At 43.7% G+C, this 22,150-nt stretch overlaps 1 protein-coding gene across 3 annotated transcripts in view; it reads right to left on the bottom strand.

Annotated features, from left to right (window-relative positions):
- The window catches only part of MOB1B (MOB kinase activator 1B), an 81,865-nt gene extending 62,034 nt beyond the window's left edge, over positions 1-19,831 (bottom strand). For 2 of the 3 annotated variants that reach the window (XM_050791430.1, XM_050791433.1), the window contains exon 1: positions 19,593-19,831. Coding sequence is in view for 1 of the 3 variants with exons in the window: in XM_050791433.1 (XP_050647390.1) it covers positions 19,593-19,606 (14 nt within the window). In the remaining 2 variants the exon portion in view is untranslated. The remainder of the gene's footprint in view (positions 1-19,592) is intronic. The other variant, XM_050791432.1, reaches the window with a different exon arrangement.
- Positions 19,832-22,150: the final 2,319 nt, after the last annotated feature.

Raw genomic sequence — 22,150 nt, 5'->3', positions numbered from 1 at the left:
AAAGTCTCACTGGGATAAATGCACATCTGATAGCTTCCTTTGGAAGGACTAATCAGAAACTCAAAAGAATGCAGACGTTTGCCTCCCACCTACCTATGATCTGAAAGCCCCCAACCCCCTCCCCACCTCGAGTTGTCCTGACTTTCCAGAACGAACCAATGTTCATTTTATATGTGTTGGTTGATGTCTCATGTCTCCCTTGTTAAAAGTGAAAATTAAGTACAGCGAATGGGATAAATGTTTTAGGTAAACTTTTTGTGTAAATTAAAATCTTAAAAGTTATTTTTGATGTTCATTTAATATCTGGGTCATCTTCAACTAAGAAATGGTTGTGATATGGGGAAATACGTTTCTAAAATTGTGGAATTGTTCTTATCTATAAATGCCCATATCTGATAGTACAGGATTTCTTGCTTTTTAGGGTTTCACTGAAGTTTAGGTTGCTAAGGATAAGAATTTTAGTTAACACGTAATTCTGTATACAAAATGTGCCAGAAAGGATTATTAGTGGAAGAAATAATAATTTTGTCTAATTCAGAAGTTATCTAAAAGTTAGTTCAAATTATAGATTTAAAAAGTTATTTATGAAATAATATAGTAAGGAGTCATTAAGTAGGGGAGAAAGATGTGGGAAAAGTTTAAATAATAAAATATTTTTTAAAATCTGATATAGAATTGAAGACATTAGGCTAATTAACATTTTCATAGTTAAAGCTCTTAGTCTTGATTAAAGTAAAATAAGAAGTACTGTAAAGAAATGCAGGCCAGGCACAGTGACTCACACCTGTAATCCCAGCACTCTGGAGGCCAAGGTGGGTGACTCACGAGGTCAGGAGTTCGAGATCAACCTGGCCAATACGGTGAAACCCTGTCTCTACTAAAAATACAAAAATTAGCCGGGCACAGTGGCACGTGCCTGTAATCCCAGCTACTTGGGAGGTTGAGGCAGGAGAATTGCTTGAACCCAGGAGGCAGAGGTTGCAGTGAGCCGAGATCGCACCACTGCACTCCAGTCTGGGTGACAGAGCAATACTCCGTCTCAAAAAAAAAAAAAAGGATGCATCAGCAGTTTGCCAATTCTTTTTTTAATATAGTTAAGCCTGAAGCTGGATTTACTGTGGAGCCAAATTTCACACACATGCTTGCATTGCTTCACACTGTTTACTGTTTTGCATGGATAGTGCTGGCACTGGAGTACTTACTGGTCATGTGCCTAACGTGGATTTCTTCATTGCATAGAATGTGAAACAGTATTGGTAAACTAACAGATATTAAATTGTGTATCAGGAATAAAATATTCATTATGTGAGTTTTCTGGGGTCCTAGGTAACACTGTAGGAAAATTTAGGGTTGGTTTCCTGTTTATTTGTTTTTGCTTCTAGTTTTCATTCATTTGCTGTTTATTCTCCTCTGGTTTTGCTTGTGTATGCATATATTTTTAAAAAACCACGATTTTTTTAGTTCCTAGTGGAAGGCTTTTATTTGGTTCCATGAATAGTTATTTTTTTTTTTTTTTTTTTTTTTTTTGAGACGGAGTCTGGCTCTATCACCCAGGCTGGAGTGCAGTGGTGCAATTTCGGCTCACTGCAAGCCATTCTCCTGCCTCAGCCTCCCAAGTAGCTGGGACTACCGGCACCCGCCACCACACCCAGGTATTCTTTTTGTTTTTAGTAGAAACGGAGTTTCACCGTGTTCGCCAGGATGGTCTCAATCTCCCGACCTTGTGATCCACCCGTCTTGGCCTCCCAAAGTGCTGGGATTACAGGCGTAAGCCACCGCGCCTGGCCAGTTATTTTGTTTCTGATGCATTTCTAGCAAGTCATCATTCGTTCCATTTATCTGGAATTCCTAAACTACCTTTATCAGGCAGTAGGAATTAATGGAGCACACCAGCTTTTTATCGTTAAACTAACTTTTTGGATTTTAGGCTTCCTAATACTTTAACGGTGTTGAGTATTCTTATAAATAGAATTTGAGTCATATTTATCTTTCTCTGCCTAACTTGCCCCCAAATTTGTAAACTATTTGTGAGTATTCTTAATTCATGGCAATGTGTTTGCCTGCACACAGTCAAGCAGGATCGCTAGGACCACTCAGAGAACTCAGAAAACTGGCATGCCGGCAAAAGGGTAAGAATTTCTTACCAGTCAATCTCTGGTTTCTTTCTCTGTGCAAACTAGTTAAATATAAAGTAAAAGTCACTGTTTATCTCCTCTGTAAAGTTTTAAATTAATTGCTTTAATAATAATAAGCTGGGTGCAGTGGCTCATTCCTGTAATCCCAGCTCTTTGGGAGGCTGAGGCAGGCGGATCATCTGAGGTCAGGAATATGAGACCAGCCTGGACAAGATGGTAAAACCCCATCTCTACTAAAAATACAAAAATTAGCCAGGCGTGATGGGGCACGCCTGTAATCCCAGCTACTCAGGAGGCTGAGGCAAGAAATCGCATGAACCCAGGAGGCAGAGGTGCAGTGAGCAGAGAGAGAGACTCTGTCGAAGGAGAAGGAGAGGAGGAGGAAGCGGAAGAGGAAGAGGAGCTTAAATCAAATATTTTGTCAGAAAAGTGAAAAGCTTAATGTCTTTTATTTAGTTCATGTGACTTGAGTAATTTTTGGGAAATAAGGATGGTTTTAAAGATTATTGGTAAAATATGTCTTCAAAATGTAAATATGTGGTCTAAATTATGTTCAAATATTAGGTTTGTTAGATGCTTTAGGGTCATAAGCTGCTTCATTGGTTTTTGAAAATTGTTTAACTTGCCTGTTTTCCAGCTAGGTAAGCCTGGGGACATGTGGAGTTGGCCATACCCCTAGCTATGACTATATATCAAACCTTACTGAACATAACTCACTAGGTTCTACATTAAAATTAAAATTGCTAAGAGCTGCCATTATAACATGCAATTAAGACTACTAGAAACAGTTTTATAGCTGGGTGCAGTGGCTCACGTCTGCAATCCCAACACTGTGGGAGGCCGAGGCAGGCAGGTCACCTGAGGTCAGGAGTTCCAGACCAGCCTGGCCAACATGTGGAAACCCCGTCCCCACTAAAACTACAAAAATTAGCCTGGTGTGGTGGTGCGCACCTGTAGTCCAGGCTACTTGGGAGGCTGAGGGAGGAGAATCACTTGAACCCGGAAGGCAGAGGTTGCAGTGAGCCGAGATAGCGCCACTGCACTCCAGCCTGGGCAACAGAGCGAGACTCCATCTCAAAACAACAACAAAAAAAGAAACAGTCTTACATACAATGTGTGTAAGAATAGTAGAATGTGGGGGTTTTTTGGTAAAAGGTTATAAAAGGTTTTTACTTCTTTAAAATTTCTGAGTCATCATTTTGGCAAAATAAATAATTTACAGGAATCTGGAATTCCAAAAGCAAACTTCAGTTTCAAAATTGTCTTTCCTAATGCCTGGCTTTGTGGATGGATCAGAGGGCCCCCGAAAACATCCCGAAAAAAGGTAAACAGGATTATCTGACATGTTTAGGTACATGGGATTGCCAAAATTACGTTCAATCTTCTTTAGAATATATTTTTGTGAATAATATATGTTCCAAAATTGTATGGGATTTCTAAAATCTAGTCTAAAATCTTTTCTAAAATAAAGTCTAAGTTTGGTTATTAAGTTATCATAAACCACAGAAATAACCAAATTTCCTTGTATAAAGCTACTAACCCAAGTAAAACCAAAAAAAATTAAATATCAAGAAGATACTTTGTCCAATTTTCATTTTAAACCAACTGATACTGAAATTGTTTAAGATAGTTTATCAATGCTTGATCCCACATTCCTGGGAAAATAATTAAAGCTTCAGATACATTTGGTCACCTGGTGGGCCACTTAAACATTTTACAAAGGGATTTCATTAAATTGTTATTTTCAATGCGTGTTTTCTGGTTGTATGAAAGTTTTCCCATGCAAGAGGACTGATGTTAAAACAGCAGATTATTATACTATAGTGTATTTTTACCAGGTAAAGAAAGCTTTTTATGGTTTGGATCTCCTGAAAACATCAGAAAAAGACTGTCCTTCCCATCCACACTACAACAAAACTTCGGGACCCTGAACTTTGGGTTCATAATCTCACAACTGAGAGGGCTCCCTCCATACTTTTGGAACTGTGCACCTATTTGAACCCTTGAGGTAAAGCTAACCAAGGAAATTTCTCCCAAGAAAAAGATGACATCCTTGATGTGAACAGTTTTTCCCCAAGTTCAGAGATTAAAACTTCTACTAACATGAAACTCTTATCTTTGAATGTTTTTCTTGCTTATGCATCTATGAACAATAGAAGAGGAAAAGGGGTCTGTTATGTGCACTAATGGGATGTACTTTTATTTTTGAAGGAGTTTGCAGTCAGCCTTATACTTTGATAGATAAAAGATGAAGACCCAATGTAGGTAAGAAACTTTAATGGTACATACATTGCCTCATAATCAGTCAAAAACAAAACACTGGTTCACTACTCTTAAACCATATCATGGGTTAAAGAGAACACTGCCAGGAGGCCTTCACTGTTCTAAAAGGGCATCATTTGTTAGGTCCTTTTCCCATGGTTTAAAGTAAAAGAAGTAGTGATTAGAAATGTATCCCTCATAAGACTCTATAGCAAATTCTACTGTAAAGGCTACAGTTACACAACAGACTTTAAATTCTCTTGTGAAAGTTATAATAGAATTGGCTGAACAGAGAAGTATGTGAATAGCTGCTGGCACTTGTGGCCTATGGAGAAATACATCAGTGGCAGGCCAGGCGCAGTGGCTCATGCCTGTAATCCCAGCAGTTTGAGAGATCGAGGCAGGTGGATTACCTGAGGTCAGGAGTTTGAGACCAGGCTGGCCAACATGGTGAAACCCCATCTCTACTAAAAATACAAAAACTTAACTGGGTGTGGTGGCACATGCCTGTAATCCCAGTCACTTGGGAGGCTGAGGCAGGAGAATTGCTTGAAATCTGGAAGGCAGAGGTTGCAGTGAGCCGAGATCATGCCATTGCACTCCAGCCTGGGCAACACAGCAAGACTCTGTCTCAAAAAAAAAAAGAAAAAAGAAATTCAGTGGCAGGGGATTAACAAAGATTGCTTAGTCAAGTGAGTAAACTCTTTAGTTCATTTTTTGATCTATTTGATTTTAGGATGTTTGTTTTATGGGGATCTTGGGTAAGGAACTCTTGGTATTACCCTCCCAGTAGTCATAATAATAGTCTCTCTGGTGCACTGCATTCTCTCAAAGGTTTTAAATGCTAGCATGCAGCCATCTCTAGAATGTCATATGGTCTCTCTTCAACTGAAATAAGAGCTGAAAGAAATGTGTTACCATGAGGACACCATAACCTATGAATGACGTGCTGAGACCAGAAACCCAAAATAATGGTAACTGAGAGTAATGCTAAGGCCCTAAATTTTGGTCACACGCTCACCTAAGTGAGAACCTGACCAAAAAGGGGGAATTTTTTAAACAAAATTCTGGGAGGCCATTGTTTTGGACTAAGCTCATGCACGAGGCCCCAATAGACCAAACAAAACTAAAATGGAGTCGTCTGTGCTAAGACTTTAAGGAAACACACAGATTCTAGAATAGACCAGGTTTTGTTTTCTCTCCTTTAAACTCTGTAACAAACATTCCTGACAGCATTGGTACCCACCCTCTGAAGGCCCCATTAAATCTTTTAACCAAATTCACTTCCTCTTGCCTACCGAACACCAAACTTCAGATGATCATGCAATAAAGGTTCTAGCCAGTTCCAGGTGAAGACACCACCCCTGGCCATCAAGGAGCTACCCTGCCTCCACTAGACAGAGCAGGGAGAGAGTTCCACAATCCCCAATAGGTAGGGACTATGCCTCAAGCCAGCATGAAACAAGCTATAGAAAAAAAAAAAAAAAGACCAACAGTCCCTCTGCCTCCTATCAAGATTTCTCGGGATCACATCTCTCAGGGGCAGATGAGGTAGGAAAATAGGGTCTGGAGGCATGGAACATAAGGCCAATTCACACTTCAGCTATGACAGGAAATATCCTCTCCATGGGTTGTAGACCAAGTAAATGACTTTGTAACTTTACTTCATTCTCTCCATTTACATAGGGTGTACCTGAACTAATGGAATCCTCTAAAAAGTATTTAACCTCCCTTACATAGGGCATACTCGAAGTAACTAATGGAATCCTCTAGAAGATATTTAAACTCCCCAAAATTCTGTAACAGGGCCCTTGAGCCCCCATGCTCAGGCCCGCTCCCACTGTGGTGTGTACTTTCAAGTTCAATAAATCCCGTCATGCCTTCCTTGTTTTGTCTGTGGGTTTTGTCCAATTCTTTGTTCAAGATGCCAAGAACCTAGACACCCTGCACCAGTGACACTATTACCTAAATAATGCTTGTTTACCTTCAAACTCCTGCTTTTAAGTTGTAACCTCAAAATATCAAAATAGCACTAACACATACCATAACAAATCTATAGCAATTGGCTATGATTTAAATAATCATAAGTGGTTTATAAAAAATAACAGCTGCTAGCAAATATCATTGTTAAGATAATGATAATAACCTAAGTATCACTGTTGCACATAAGTCCAGTTGATTGAGCTAGGCCTTCTACATTCAGTATCCTCCCAACATTTCTGAAGCATTGATCCTAAACATAGGATTCATAGGAAAAAAACACATTACTGTCACACACGTACCACACACAACTGAATCTCAGACTGCTTTCATCTTTTATATTGCTACAGGAGGGGCCCACACAGCCCCAAGGAGAGGAGGTGGGGCAGTAACAGCACTATACAACAGCTTAGGCCCAGGCCAGAGAGGGTGGCCAGACAGGGTCAAGAGAACAGCTATAGTACAGGGACAGAGGAAACAACTATCTGAGAATGATCAGTCAGGTTTCTTACAACAAAGAAAAACATAGGAAAGGAGAAGGCTAGAATGAACCCTGTGCCACTGGCTTGCAACTGAAGTAGTGATGTGAACTCATTTAATATACACAGATAGATATAGATAAAAATAGTTGGATATAAATGAATATATTTTTTAGTACAGTCCAATGAGAGAGCCTGGGATCAGCAACACATCTGTAATCAGCATACCTACACCTAGATTTTGGTTTCTAAATATCGTTCTCCACTGAGCAGAACCAATGTCCTCAGATAAATGTCTATTTCCTGGACTGGGGAAGAAAAAGTATAAGATAAAAAATATTTTGTTGTGCCAGGAAGGAAGGAAGTGCTCAAAAGAGGATGGAAACAAGTCAAAGAAACACAGAAGCCAACTCACTGAAGAACATGGGAATCCTTATATCCACACTGCCTTAGTCACTTTAGGCTGTTATAACAAAGTACCTCAGACTGCGTAACTTACAAGCAACAGAAATTTATTGCTCACAGTTAAAAAGACGGTATAGTTCAAGATCAAGTCACCAGCAGATTTGATGTGTGGTGAAGTCCTCATAAATGGCTCCTTCCATGTGTGCTCACATGGTAGAAGGGCAAAGAGGCTAACATGTTTCCTCAGGCCTCTTTATCAGGGCACTAATACCATTATTGAGGGGTCTAGCCCTCCACCTGATCACCACCCAAAGGCTCTGTCTTCTAATACCATCACCTTGGTGATCACTTTCAACATACGAATTTTAGAGGGATACAAACATTCAGATCACAGCACACATTGGCATTCAAAAAAAAAAGAAGAAGAAGAAGAGCAAATTCCTCCTTACAGTAAAATTACCAACTAATAAATTTAGAAGCAATGACAGAATTAGCACTTTGGCAATCATCATAGTAACAATTTAGACAAGAAACATCAATGAACACTAAAACTAGTGTGTGAAAACAGAATGAGGAATGGGAGAGCTACATACTACCAAAATATCACCCCATAAAATATTAATAACAAAAAATAATAAGAACCTTATAGTGGAGAATCCTGGTAAACACATTAATCAAAGGATCAAAGTTAACACCACCAATAATGGACAAATAGACACTATATGCATCTGATAAGATGCAGTAAGAAAAATGCACATCACCTGGGCACAGTGGCTCACACCTATAATCCCAGCACTTTGGGAGGCCAAGGAGGGAGGATTGCTTGAGCCCAGGAGTTCGAGACCAGCCCTGGCAACATGGGCTGTCTCTATAAAAAAATTTAAAAATTGGCCGGGCGCGGTGGCTCAAGCCTGTAATCCCAGCACTTTGGGAGGCTGAGACGGGCGGATCACGAGGTCAGGAGATCGAGACCATTCTGGCTAACACGGTGAAACCCCGTCTCTACTAAAAAATACAAAAAAACTAGCCGGGCGTGGTGACGGGCGCCTGTAGTCCCAGCTACTCGGGAGGCTGAGGCAGGAGAATGGCGTAAACCCGGGAGGCAGAGCTTGCAGTGAGCCGAGATTGCGCCACTGCACTCCAGCCTAGGCGACAGAGCGAGACTCCATCTCAAAGAAAAAAAAAAATTTAAAAATTAGCAGGGTGTGGCAACACGCACCTGTGGTCCCTGCTACTTGGGAGGCCGAGGTGGGAGGATTGCTTGAGCCTGGGAGATAGAGGCTACAGTGAGCCATGGTCGCACCACAGCATTCCAGCCTGGGCAAAAGAGTGAGACTATCCCAAAAAATACATAGATACATACATACATACATATACACACACACACACAAACATACATAAGAAAAACTTACATGGCTTCTGTGATGTTGCTCAAATGCGTAACTCAAATGCACAAGGAAACATCAGAGAAACTCAAAGGGAGGAATGTTCTACAAAATGGCCTGTAATCCTCAAAAATGTAAAGGTCATGAAAGTCAAGGAAAGACTGACAGTAAACTATTTCAGTTTGAAAAACACAGGCTGGGCCTGGTGGCTCACGCCTGTAATCTCAGCACTTTGGGAGGCCAAGGCCGGGCAAATTGCTGGAGCCCAGAAGTGCAAGACCTGCCTGGGCAATATGGTGAAACCCCATCTCCACCAAAAAAAAAGATTAGCCGGGCGTGGTGGAACGTGCCTATAGTCCCAGCTACTCAGGAGACTGAGATGGGAGGATCCCTTGAGCCCAGAAAGTCGAGGCTGCAGTGAGCTGAGATTGGGCCACTGCACTCCAGCTCGGCAACAGAGCAAGACTCTGCAAGAAGAAAAGAAAAAAGAAAAACACTACAGACATATGTGGATGCAATACATGATTCATGACTGGATCCTTTTGCTGAAGATGACATTGTTAAAGCAACAGATGAAACTCAATGGGGTTTCTGGATAAGGAATACGTGGAGGTTCTTTACACTGTTCTTTGCAACTTTTCGGAAAGTTGAAAAATGCTTCAAAATTAAATTTAAGGCCGGGCATGGTGGCTCACACCTGTAATCCCAGCACTTAAGGAGGCTGAGGCCGGTGGATCACCTGAGGACAAAGTTGAGACCAGCCTGGTCAACATGGTGAAACCCCATCTCTATTAAGAATACAAAAATTAGCCGGCCATGGTGGCGGGAGCCTGTAATCCCAGCTACTTGGGAGGCTGAAGCAGGTGAATTAACTGAACCCAGGAGGCAGAGAATGCAGTGAGCTGAGATCGTACCACTGCACTCCAGCCTGGGAGACAGAGCGAGACTCCATCTCAAAAAAAAACAAAAAACAAAAAATTAAATTTAAAAATCACTTCTGTAAATGAATGTATTTCACAGCTATACTTATACTAAAATGTGTTGTAAAAGACGGCCCTAAGGCTGGGCATGATGACTCACGCCTGTAATCCCAGCACTTTGGGAGGCTGAGGCAGGTAGATCACTTGAGGCCAGGAGTTCAAGACCAACCTGGCCAACATGGTGAAACTCTGTCTCTGCTAAAAATACAAAAATGAGCTCGGCATGGTGGCAGGCGCCTGCAGTCCCAGCTACTCGGGAGGTTGAGGCGGGAGAATCACTTGAACCCAGGAGGCGGAGGTTGCAGTGAGTCGAGATCGTGGCATTGTGCCTGGGAGAGAGAAAGAGGCCCTGTCTCAAAAAAAAAAAAAAAAAAAGATGGCCTTAGGTTGGTTAATATTAAACAAAAATGAAACATAGGAAGAAAAGGAGCGGTACAGTTCTCTACAGGACTCAGTTTGACATTCCTAAGAGGTAGAACGGTTTCATATTTTTCAAGTAACATGTAGCTATTTTGCTTCAATATCTCCTAATCAAATATGCAGTTTAGAGAAGTGCTACATGTATTAGACACGTGCTTTCATATATCAGAAACTCCAAAAGTACAAAAACTGCAACTACACTTAGAGAAAGAAATCAATAATGGTAAAAGTAACTAAATGGCAATTATTTTGCACTCTGATATGTGAAGAAAAAAAAAGCTACCTCGTATCAGATGATAAAAGTAAACTAAAGCCAGTCAGTGCTGCAACTCCCAAAACTAGTTCTTTCTGAAAAGATGACCATGTTCACTTCCACTCCCCATGTTCCCCTCAAAAATACAACATATTAAAAAGGATAACATATATTATATACAAAGATATTATATATACATATAACATATCTTTTTATATGTTGTATTAAATTATATATATTTAATAACAAAAAGAAAAAAGCAAAATAACCTTACAGAGGAGAATATATTAAAGGATATAATATATGATATCCTTTTTTATTGGGTTGTCAGATAAAAAACTGTAAGATAATACTTGGTCATCAGCCATTCAAAATGATGTTGCAGAAGTCTATTCTCTAGCATAAAAAAAATTTACAAGTAAAAAACCTGATCTATGTACAGTGGAAATCCATTTGTATATTTTTAAATACATACAAACAAAAAAAGCAATAAAAAGATTCAGAAGAAGTTAGCCAGGCACGGTGGCTCACGCCTGTAATCGCAGCACTTTGGGAGGCCAAGGCAGGCGGATCACAAGGTCAGGAGTTCGAGACCAGCCTGGCCAATATGGTGAAACCCCATGCCTACTAAAAGTACAAAAATTAATTAGCCGGGCGTGGTGGCGGGCGCCTGTAGTCCCAGCTGCTCTAGAGGCCGAGGCAGGAGAACTGCTTAAACCTGGGAGGCGGAGGTTGCAGTGAGCTGAGATCATTCCACTGCACTCCAACCTGGGTGACAGAGCGAGGCTCTGTTTCAAAACAAAAAAAAAAAGATTCAGAAGTAGTTATATCCCTAATACAAACAACAGTTGTCTCCAAAGGTGTGATTATGAATGATTTTTATTTTCTTCCTTTTCCTACCATTATTTAGTGATTTCTCCAACATGTATATTATTTTTACACTAAAGATAAAGGTTAAAAATACTTGAATATTATATTAATTTAAAAGTTACTATTTTATCTTCTACTAGTGTATTATTGGTGAATCTTAGAAAAGAGTCCCAGCAGCATGAGACAATAACACCTGGTAACTGAAGACTTCTCTTAATAACAAGGCCTACTTGAATATCAGCTTGGAGAAAAAATATATAGATAGATATACACACATATATACATACATGTACGTGTGTATATATGTATATACATGCATGTGTATGTGTGTATATACATCTACATATAGATATACATAGTTTTGTTAATTATAGATAAGATAGTATAAGGCAGGATCAGCTGGACGCAATGGCTCCCACCTATAATCCCAGCGCTTCGGGAGGCCGAGGCAGGCAGATTGCTTGAGGCCAGGAGTTCGAGACCAGCCTGGTCAACATGGCAAAACCCCATCTCTACTAAAAATACAAAAATTAGCTGGGCGTGGTGGTGCACGCCTATAGTCCCAGATACTCAGTAGGCTGAGGCAGGAAAGTCACTTGAACCCAGGAGACAAGAGTTTGCAGTGAGTTGAGATCACGCCACTACACTGCAGACTGGGTGACAGAGCGAAACTCTGTCTCCAAAAAAAAAGGCCGGGCGTGGCGGCTCATACCTGTAATCCCAGCACTTTGGGAGGCCGAGGTGGGTGGATCACCTGAGGTCAGGAGTTTGAGACCAGCCTGGCCAACATGGTGAAAACCCCATCTCTGCTAACAAAAATTAGCCAGGCATGGTGGAGGGAGCCTGTAATGGTGGAGGAAGCCTGTAATCCCAGCTACTCAGGAGGCCAAGGCAGGGAGGATTGCTTGAACCCGCAAGGCAGAGGTTGCAGTGAGCCAAGACTGCGCCACTGCACTCCAGCCTGGGTGACAGAGCGAGACTCCGTCTCAAAAAAAAAAAAAAAAAGAAGTATTAAGACAGGATCTCTGGACCCAGACTTCCAGGACTCAAAATTCCAGCTACACTATTTACTGGCTATATGATTTTGATAAAATATGTAACCTCTCTGTGCTAGTTTCCTTATCTGTAAAACAGGATTCCTGCTAGTTACTGAACTGAGTTAACTATTTAAAACACTTTGTTCCTGGCACATAGTAAACATTCAATGAACTATTACTGGTTTTTTTTTTTTACATTTTCTTTTTAGAGGCAGGGTCTTGCTCAGTCACCCAGGCTAGAGCGTACTGGCGCAAGTATAGCTCACCGTAACTCAAATTGGCTCAAGCCATCCTTCTGCCTCAGCCTCCCAACGTGCTGGGATTACAAGCATGAGCTACAATGCCTGGCCTATTTGATTATTCTTTTAAATTATTAACTTTTTTTTAAAGGTGAGGCTGCTGAAGCATTAAAATCAGTTAAATAATTTGCCTGAAAACAAGATGTTGGCTTTTGGGGTTTGGAGGGAAGTGAGAGACAGAGAGAGAGACAGGGAGGCAGAGATAGACACATATAAACACATATAAACATAGCACTATCATGAGTCTCTTTTCCTAAACTGCTTTTTTTTTTTTTTTTTGACACGGAGTCTCACTCTGTCGCTCAGGCTGCAGTGCAATGGCGCAATCTCGGCTCACTGCAACCTCCGCCTCCCAGGTTCAAACGATTCTCCTGCCTCAGCCTCCCAGGTAGCTGAGATTACAGGTGCCCGCCACTATGTCTAGCTATTTTTCGTATTTTTAGTAGAGACAGGGTTTCACCATGTTGGCCAGGCTGGTCTTGAACTCCTGACTTCATGATCCACCCACCTCTGCCTCCCAAAGTGCTGCTAAATTGCTAATCTTTTTTTTTTTTTTTAAAGATGAAGTCTCACTCTGCTGCCCAAGCTAGAGTGTGGTGGCATGATCTCGGCTCACTGCAACCTCCACCTCACGGGTTCAAGCGATTCTACTGCCTCAGCCTCCTGAGTAGCTGGGACTACAGGCACGTGCCACCATGTCTGGCTAATTTTTTTGTACTTTTAGTAAAGAAAGGGTTTCACCATGTTGGTCAGGCTGGTCTCAAACTCCTGACCTCATGATCCAGCCGCCTCAGCCTCCGAAACTGCTGGGATTACAGACATGAGCCACCACGCCCGGCCTAAATTGCTCATCTTAAGAATGACAAATGGAAGGTATGTAGCACAGTGCTCAGTAAGTTATTTCCTTCCTTTCTTCCTTCCTTTCCCAATCCATCTGTTTCTTCCTGTACAGAAATAGACCTAGTTCAGCTTTCATTGTTGACATTAAAAAAAAAAAAGAAAGAAAGAAGAAATTGACCTGGTTCAGTCATTCACATTCCCAAATCACCTTTCCTACAGACTTTCATTTACAAGTTAACTATAGCCAGGTGTGGTAGCACGCACCTATAATCTCAGCTACTCTGGAGGTTGAGGTGGGAGGACTGCTTAAGCCTATGAGTTTGAGGCCAGCGCGGGCAACACAGTAAGACCCAGTCTCTTTTTAAATTATTTTTTAAGACTGAGTCTCACTCTGTCACCCAGGCTGGAGTGCAATGGTGCAATCCTGGCTCACTGCAGCTTCTGCCTCCTGGGTTCAAGCAATCCACCCACTTCAGCCTCACAAGCAGCTGAGCACCACCACCACCTGGCTAACGTTTTTGGTAGAGATGGGGGTTTTGCCATGTTACCCAGGCTGTTCTCAAAGTCTGGGGCTCAAGGTTCCACCCCCTCAGTCTCCCAAAGTGCTGGGGTTATAGGTGTGAGCCACTGCCCTTGGCTGACACTGTCTCTTAACAAGAAAAAGTTAAATGTACTTGTTTTAACTCCATTCCAAATAAGTAGCCTTACATTAGGAAATTACACTTTGGTCTTTTCCAAGTCAAATTTTTTTTTCAGAATTCCATTAGTCAAAAGAGACCCATAACTTAAAAATGCTAGAAACTCAGAGAACATGCAATATACTTTTTGAATGATTACTCAGAACTCACTTTTATCCTCAATTTCCCTGCCTTTCATATGCCTAAAATGTCAGGAAAGAAAAACCCCTACGTCAAAAGACCAATAGTCCCCAGGCCAATAATTAGCCACCAACCTGAAGTCGGTGATTTTTGCCTCTTTAGCTAAAAGAAGTAAGCAGGCCATGTTACTAATAGACCCGTTAGCTCCAAAATTCTATGGCCTCTTGCACAAACATGAAGGTGAACAATTCACAGGCAAATTCTTGACTCAAAGATGTTTCCTCTGACTGTAATCTCCCACTTCCCCTTGTCTTCTTAGAGAGCTCCTGTTCACCTTCCATTAATTACCACCCACTTCTTTCATGAAACTTTCCTAAAGCCTAAGTAGAACAAATTGTTACACATACTTTGGGCCCCCATGATTGTACTGCATCTATCATAGATGACTATATACCATCCACCATCTCTGGAATCTCATATCTTCCTCAATGCCTGGCACACAGCAGGTGCTAAGGATGTGTTTAAAAGATTTGAGTCCACAAAATTAAATGAGGTCCCTGTGAAGTTTCCATACCTACCATGAGAGTTTAACTTAATCTGAAGATACACAGAGGCCAACCTGCGGCACAACCAAAGCTCTGTCCCAGCCAGACCCACATATGCAGTGCAAATTTATCCTGAGAGTTTATACAAAAGCTACACAAAGGTATCATTCCTGCAGATGATCTGGGAACCCACTCTGGGGATTATCCTAATCTGTCTCAACTCCCTATTCAAAAATCTCTATACCCTGCTCTCCTTTGTTTCATGGCACTTACGACCTTCTGCCATACTACATGATTTATTGATGTTTAGTATTTACGGACACTTACCAGAACATAAGTCGCACCAATGCAGGGATTTTTTTCTCTTTTGTCACAAATGGTGCCCAACATCTACGTCAGCGCCTGGCACAGCAGTTTTGTTTTTTCTCTTTTTTTGAGATGGTCTCACTCTGTCGTACAGGCTGGAGTGCAGTGGCATAATCTTGGCCCACTGCAACCTCCGCCTCCCAGATTCAAGTGATTCTCGTAGTCAGTCTCCCATGTAGTTGGGATTACAGGTATCCACCATCACACCCGGCTAATTTTTTTATTTTTAGTAGACATGGGGTTTCATTTCTTGGTCAGGCTGGTCTCGAACTCCTGACCTCAAGTGATCCACCCACCTCGGCCTCCCAAAGTGCTGGGATTACAGGCCTGAGCCACGATGTCCCGCGACCGGCCTTTTTTTAAAGACAATGTCTCACTCTCTATGGGCCAGGCTGGAGTGCAGTGGCGTGATTATGTCTCACTACAGCCTTGATGTCTTCAATCTCCTCAGGCTCAGATGACCCTTCCACCTCAGCCCCCAGAGTAGCTGGGACTACAGGCTCACACTGCCACACACCTGGCTAATTTTTGTATTTTGGGGGTAAAAACAGAGTTTTGCCATGTTGTCCAGGCTGGTGTGGAACTCTGGGCTCAAGTGATCCGCCCACCTCAGCCTCCCAAAGTGTTGGAATTACAAGCAGGAGTCACCGTGCCCGGCCCACAGTGCGCCTTTTAAAAATCAGTAGTAATTCTTTCCTTCTATCTTAGAGCCCTCAAGAGTCATGAGTCACCACCTTTGCAGCCCTATCTTGCATTGCCCTTATTTCCTCTGCTCCATCCACTGATAGTAGGCTTCCCAGTAAGCTTTCAAGAATGGGAGGAAAATATTTGTATTTAACTCCTAAGCTGTAACTCTTTCCTTCTCTGCTCATCTGTTGGTAAAGAAATAGTATTCAGACGGCCAGGTGCGATGGCTCACACCTGTAATCTCAGCCCTTTGGAAGGCCAAGATGAGCGGATTGTTTGAGCCCAGGAGACCAGCCTGGGTGACATGGCAAAACCCTGACTCTACCGGAAAAAAAAAAAAAAAAAAAAATCAGCCAGGCATAGTGGCACATACCTGTGGTACCAGCTACTTGTGGTGGGGAGGGGGTTTCAGATGAAAGAATCACCTGAGCCTGGGAAGTCAAAGCTACATTGAGCTGTGACCACACCACTGCACTCCATCCTGGGCGACAGAGTGAGCTCGTCTCAAAAAAAACAAAAAACAAAAAAAACAGTATTCAGACAGTTATACCAAATAACAGACAGATGAAATAACCAAAGCTTTGTTCTTTCACTTCCAATAATAATCATTTCTATGTGGTGTTCACTTTGTATTTTTAATTGATGGTGGGCAAAGACCAAAAGTAAAAATGTTGAATTAACTTTTCTGATTGTCAAGCACATGGGCTAAATATGTTGAGAACATATCAAATGCTAGATAGATGTAACCTAACTGAAAAATTGTGCTCCAAACGCTGCAAATGCTCTAAGGTGCTATATACATTAGTTACAGCAAGATTTATTTTGTAGTTACTAACCTTCAGGAGAAATGAACTAATCTACCACACTTCTGAATCTATATTAAACACTGAGCCATGTAAAAATAGGACACTACTGTATTTGTATTCAAAAAATAGCATCAGAACCTTCTCCATCCCCTAGTTTCAGCCAAATATGGCTCTTCCCTGCTTTAACCAATTTTTTTTTTTTTTTTTTTTTTTTTTGAGATGGAGTCTCGCTCTGTCACCCAGGCTGGAGTGCAGTGGCACGATCTCATCTCACTTCAACCTCTACCGCCCGGGTTCAAGTGATCCTCCTGTCTCCGCCTCCCGAGTAGCTGGGACTACCTGCACGCCACCTTACCCAGCTAATTTTTGTATTTTTAGTAGAGATGGGGTTTCACCATATTGGCCAGGCTGATCTCGAACTCCTGACCTGATGAACTGCCCGCCTTGGCCTCCCAAAGTGCTGGGATTACAGGCGTCAGCCACCGTGCCCGGCCTTGCTTTAACCAATTTAGCTTACTAGACACAAGCCCATCAGCAGTAGTCATGGACATCATCTACAGCGCTATTTTGAATACAGCTTCTAAATTCTTGAAAAAAAACATTAGCAATGTAAAATTAAGCTCAAGATGAGAAGCTTCAAGCTGAGATGCTTGAATATGGTGATTAGAACTAAAACAAGAAACTGCCCAGGCGCGGTGGCTCACGTCTGTAATCCCAGCATTTTGGGAGATCGAGGCGGACAGATCACTTGAAGTCAGGAGTTCGAGACCAGCCTGGCCAACATGGTGAAACCCCCATCTCTACTAAAAAATACAAAAATTAGCCAGGCGTGGTGGCGCCGGCCTGTAGTGCCAGCTACTTAGGAGGCTAAGGCAGGAGAACCGCTTGAACCCGGCAGGCGGAGGTTGCAGTGAGCCGAGATCACGCCACCACACACTCCAGTCTGGGTGACAGAGCAGAGACTCCGTTTCAAAAAAAAAAAAAGAAAAGAAGAATTAAAATAGGAAACAAGGACTTTTTTTATAAAGTCACCCAGTCCTGTCATCTAGCCCTATGTCAATCTGACAAACTCAGAATCAACTTCTAGGAGGAGCCTAAGAAATCCCTTTCAGGCTGGGCGCGGTGGCTCAAGCCTGTAATCCCAGCACTTTGGGAGGCCGAGGCGGGCGGATCACAAGGTCAGGAGATCGAGACCACAGTGAAACCCCGTCTCTACTAAAAAATACAAAAAATTAGCCGGGCGCGGTGGCGGGCGCCTGTAGTCCCAGCTACTCAGGAGGCTGAGGCAGGAGAATGGCGGGATCCCGGGAGGCGGAGCTTGCAGTGAGCCGAGATCGCGCCACTGCACTCCAGCCTGGGCAACAGCGTGAGACTCCGTCTCAAAAAAAAAAAAAGAAATCCCTTTCACAGTGTAAACCTTTTAGGCAAGTTGACACATGCCGGGTCCACTATGCATATTGGAAATAGCAACTCTGCCCCTAGGTCAGCCTTCTGTGATTGTTCAGTTTTGCTTAAACACCCTAAAAAAAAAATTCTAGATGTGAGCATGTGAAAATAAGGGTGAACTGGCAGGGCGCGGTGGCTCCCGCCTGTAATCCCAGCACTTTGGGAGGCCGAGGCAGGTGGATCACGAGGTCAGGAAATCGAGACCATCCTGGCGAACATGGTGAAACCCCGTTTCGGGCGTGGTGGCGGGTGCCTGTAGTCCCAGCTACTCGGGAGGCTGAGGCGTGAACCCAGGAGGCGGAGCTTGCAGTGAGCCGAGACCGCGCTACTGCACTCCAGCCTGGGCGACAGAGTGAGACTCCATCTCAAAAAAAAAAAAAAAAAAAAAGAAAAGAAAAGAAGGGTGAATTAAATTCTCAGTATTCAGACGTCAATGTAATAACTAAAAATTATTAGTCAAGGAAAGAAAGGAAATCATAAGAAAATAATCTTTAAATGCTAATTTCTCCACAACAGTAAAAGAGTATATATGGGATGAGTTTCAACCTCTGAGTTTTTATTAGTTTCTAAACACAGACTAAACATGGAATGAGTGCATCACAACGAAGCCTTCAAAGGAGTTATTCCTCAGGGTGTAACCCCTGTTTTCAGACGACCTGAGGCTTATCTACTGCCTCCATATCCACATCTGGCCATCCCATCCTTCTGCCCTTCCCTCTCCACGTTCCCCCCACTCGTCTGGAACAAACGATAAGTAAGTGAAATAATGACCAGCACTAAATATGACGCCAAAGTTGGCATTTACAAATGATTTTCCAAACAACTCCCCAGAGAATCTAATCAACCTAGCAGGGTACACTATCCAAAACCTATTTGCTGGTTGTCTAAAAAGATAAAACTCGTCTTCTTCAGGAAAGTACTCTGGCAAGAAGGGCGCCTCGAGGAAGCAAGGAGGCGCCTCCAGACCCCTTTCCTGGAGACCCCAGTCTGTGTCCAAGGGATCCCGACCCGCAAGCAGCCTTGTTTCAGTGTTACAAGTACAGAACTTGTCATCCCAACTTCCCGGCCCTAAGACGAGAGAGGAAGTTAAAAGGGTCCTGGGATGACGGGGGAAAGTACGACAGTCTATCTTCTGTGCTTGGGACCCAGAAAAGAGCATTGGGCAGCCGCGACGGAGCCCTTCGACCGGGCACTGGTTGGATACGGGTTGTGCAGGACAGTGGGAGATACACACGAGAAGCGCGCAAACAAGCCCGGGAATGCGAGCGAGGGCAGAGACGGGGGTGATGAAGGAATCCAGGCGCTGGCCCCGGGGTGTGCCAGGGGGGAAAGAACCTCCTCAGGGCTGGAGGAGCCCACGCGTACTCGAAGCCCGATGGGGAGGCGGTGGTTAGACTAGTTGGAGCGCTGCGCGCAGTCCCGGGGCCCCGCTTGGTGGTGACGCCCGGCCCGGGCAGCGCGGGGCCAGGAGGGTCGGGACGAGGGTGGGCGGCGGACGCCGGGCGGAGGGCAGCGGGCAGCGGGCGGGGGCCCAGGTCCACCCGAACAAAGCCGGCGCGTGCGGGGCCTGGCTACTCACAACAAGAAGCTCATGTTGGCCGCGGTGCAGGCTGCAGGCGGTTGCGAGGCCTCGGAGCGGCGTCGGCCAGGAAAGGAGAGAAAACGCAAATGGAACAGGAGACAGGGAGGCGGAGGAGGAGGTGCGGAGACCTGGTTGCTCGGTGGCCGCAACTAGTTCGGCTCAGCTAGTTCCAATGGCAGGCGGAGGGGGCGGAAGTGGGTAGCGCTCCTCTTGAATCACTCCAGGGGAGGGGAAGGAAAGGGAAGCGGGGCAGGGCTGCAGGCTCTCCGCGTGCCCCTCCCCAGCTCCCGGCCGCCCCCACCTCACGAGCTCTCGCGATAGCGGTGCAAGCCCACCCCTCCCGTCTGGCTGCGGCCTGGGGTCCCTCACCTTCTGGTCCTCTCTGCTGCCAGGGACCACGCCCAGCGTGTGCGCAGGGGCCGCCCGGCCCCCCGTCTACCCGGTTAGGGGTCGTGGCAGAGCGCTGGGAGACGCTCAGCTGGGCTCCGGAGGTTAGGGGGGAAGTGGTCTTCCGCTCCGAGATGTCAGGGTCCCGCAGTGAGGGATGGAATTACCACCGGAGTTAGGCCCACAGTGAGTGCCCGGCCAAGGGCGGTGAAAGGTGGTGGCATCTTGCTCTGCTACCACTTAAAAACAGGAGGGAGTTTCATCAGGTTGGAATGGCTTGGAGGAAAAGGATCAAATGGGTTTTCAAGGTCTCTGTCTTTTTATGGTAATATTTGTAAACCCTGAACTAGGGGAAGGTCAGGGTCCGTGACTACCTGAACAGGCAAGCCAGGCTGTCATCAGCAGCTGGGAAAAGTAAGCGAGCCAAGGAGGAGAGCTGAGCTCAGTTCACCGCAGAACCCAGCAAGGTAGGGTGGTCATCGGTGTAACCACTTAGGGAGCCAAAGCTTGTAAGCATTCTAACGCACAGAATATCCTAGAAGCTATTCAGACCCACTTGCAAAGGGACTTTTATTCTCACAGGGTTATGGGGCCCAGGGCAAGCCTTTATATTCTGTTTAAGAATCCTTCACATACCTTGAATATGTCACCACAGCATTACCAATTTAGGGGGGAAATGTGAGTACCCAAAAGATGTCCATCTTCTTACAACACCCATGAAATCCACACGTTTTCAAAGAATCTGAGCAAAACAAATCATGTGCAGATATTAGCTCACCTTTGGCTTATTCCAAAGGGCAGAATACACTTTGAAGTAGGTACAGATATGAAATGTATTATACTGCATTTATGCACTATTATTTGGCACGTTGGTAAAGTGGTTAAAAAAATTTTTAAAAAAACCTTTTTAGGCCGGGCACAGTGGCTCATGCCTGTAATCCCAGCACTCTGGGAGGCTGAGGTAGGTGGGTCACCTGAGGTAAGGAATTCAAGACCAGCCAAAGTTCAAGACCAGTTCAAAACAATGGCCAAGCCCAGTCTCTACTAAAAATACGAAAATTAGCCTGGTATGGTGGCACACACCTGTAATCCCAGCTACTTGGGAGACTGAGGCAGAAGAATTGCTCCAACCCAGGAAGCAGAGGTTGCAGTGAGCAAAGACCGTACCACTGCACTCCCCACTGGGTGACAGAGTGAGACTCCGTCTCAAAAAAAAAAAAAAAATTAATAGAAGAAAATACTAGAATCTTGCACTATCTCAGGAAGAAAAGAAATTACTGGAATGAGAAAACTTACAGGCTCAAAAGATTACCAGATCAGGATAAATAGCTGATGCATGCAGAGCTTAATACCTAGGTGATAGGTTCATAGGTGCAGCAAACCACCATGGCACACGTTTACCTATGTAACAAACCTGCATGTCCTGCACATGTATCCTGGAACTTTAAATTAAAAAATATTTTAAAGATTCCCTAAAAAGAAGAAAGAGGAGGATTTATCTTAATGAAAAGAATAGATTTATGATATAAAACCCTGTGCTCCAAATATTGATATAGTACTGACTTACTGTATAAATCTTTTTTTTTTTTTCAAGATGGAGTCTCACTCTGTCGCCCAGGCTGGAGTCCAGTGGCATGATCTCGGCTCACTGCAACCTCTGCCTCCTGGGTTCAAGCAGTTCTCCTGCCTCAGCCTCCAAAGTAGCAGGGATTACCAGCGTGTGCCACCACACCCAGCTAATTTTTGAATTTTTAGTAGAGACGGGGTTCCACTATGTTGGCCAGGCTGGTCTCGAACTCCTGACCTCGTGATCTGCCCGCCTCGGCCTCCCAGTGTGTTGGGATTACAGGTGTGAGCCACCACGCCCAGCCCTGTATAATTCTTTTAAGGGTCTTCTGAAAGTAAGACTTGCATTACCAGGTTACTGATTATCTTTGGAAAGAGTAAGTGAGTTGACCTGTTATAGCTTCAGTTTTAGCCCAATTAAAGTGAGAGCCTTGTATCATTACATGATCTCTAAGGTATCTTTCAGTTCTAAAGTTCTCTCCTGCCAGGGGCATCCTTCAAATTACTGGCACACATTTCCAAACTGCTCCCTGATTTGGCTTAGGTAGCCTTAGTTTTGGTCTGACATAATTTAGATGTATCCTGTGACACTGAATAGAGGA

Source organism: Macaca thibetana, chromosome 5 (assembly GCF_024542745.1).
Source record: "Macaca thibetana thibetana isolate TM-01 chromosome 5, ASM2454274v1, whole genome shotgun sequence".
In the NCBI taxonomy this organism is placed as follows: domain Eukaryota; kingdom Metazoa; phylum Chordata; class Mammalia; order Primates; family Cercopithecidae; genus Macaca; species Macaca thibetana.
This window is presented reverse-complemented; position numbering and strand designations above follow the sequence as displayed.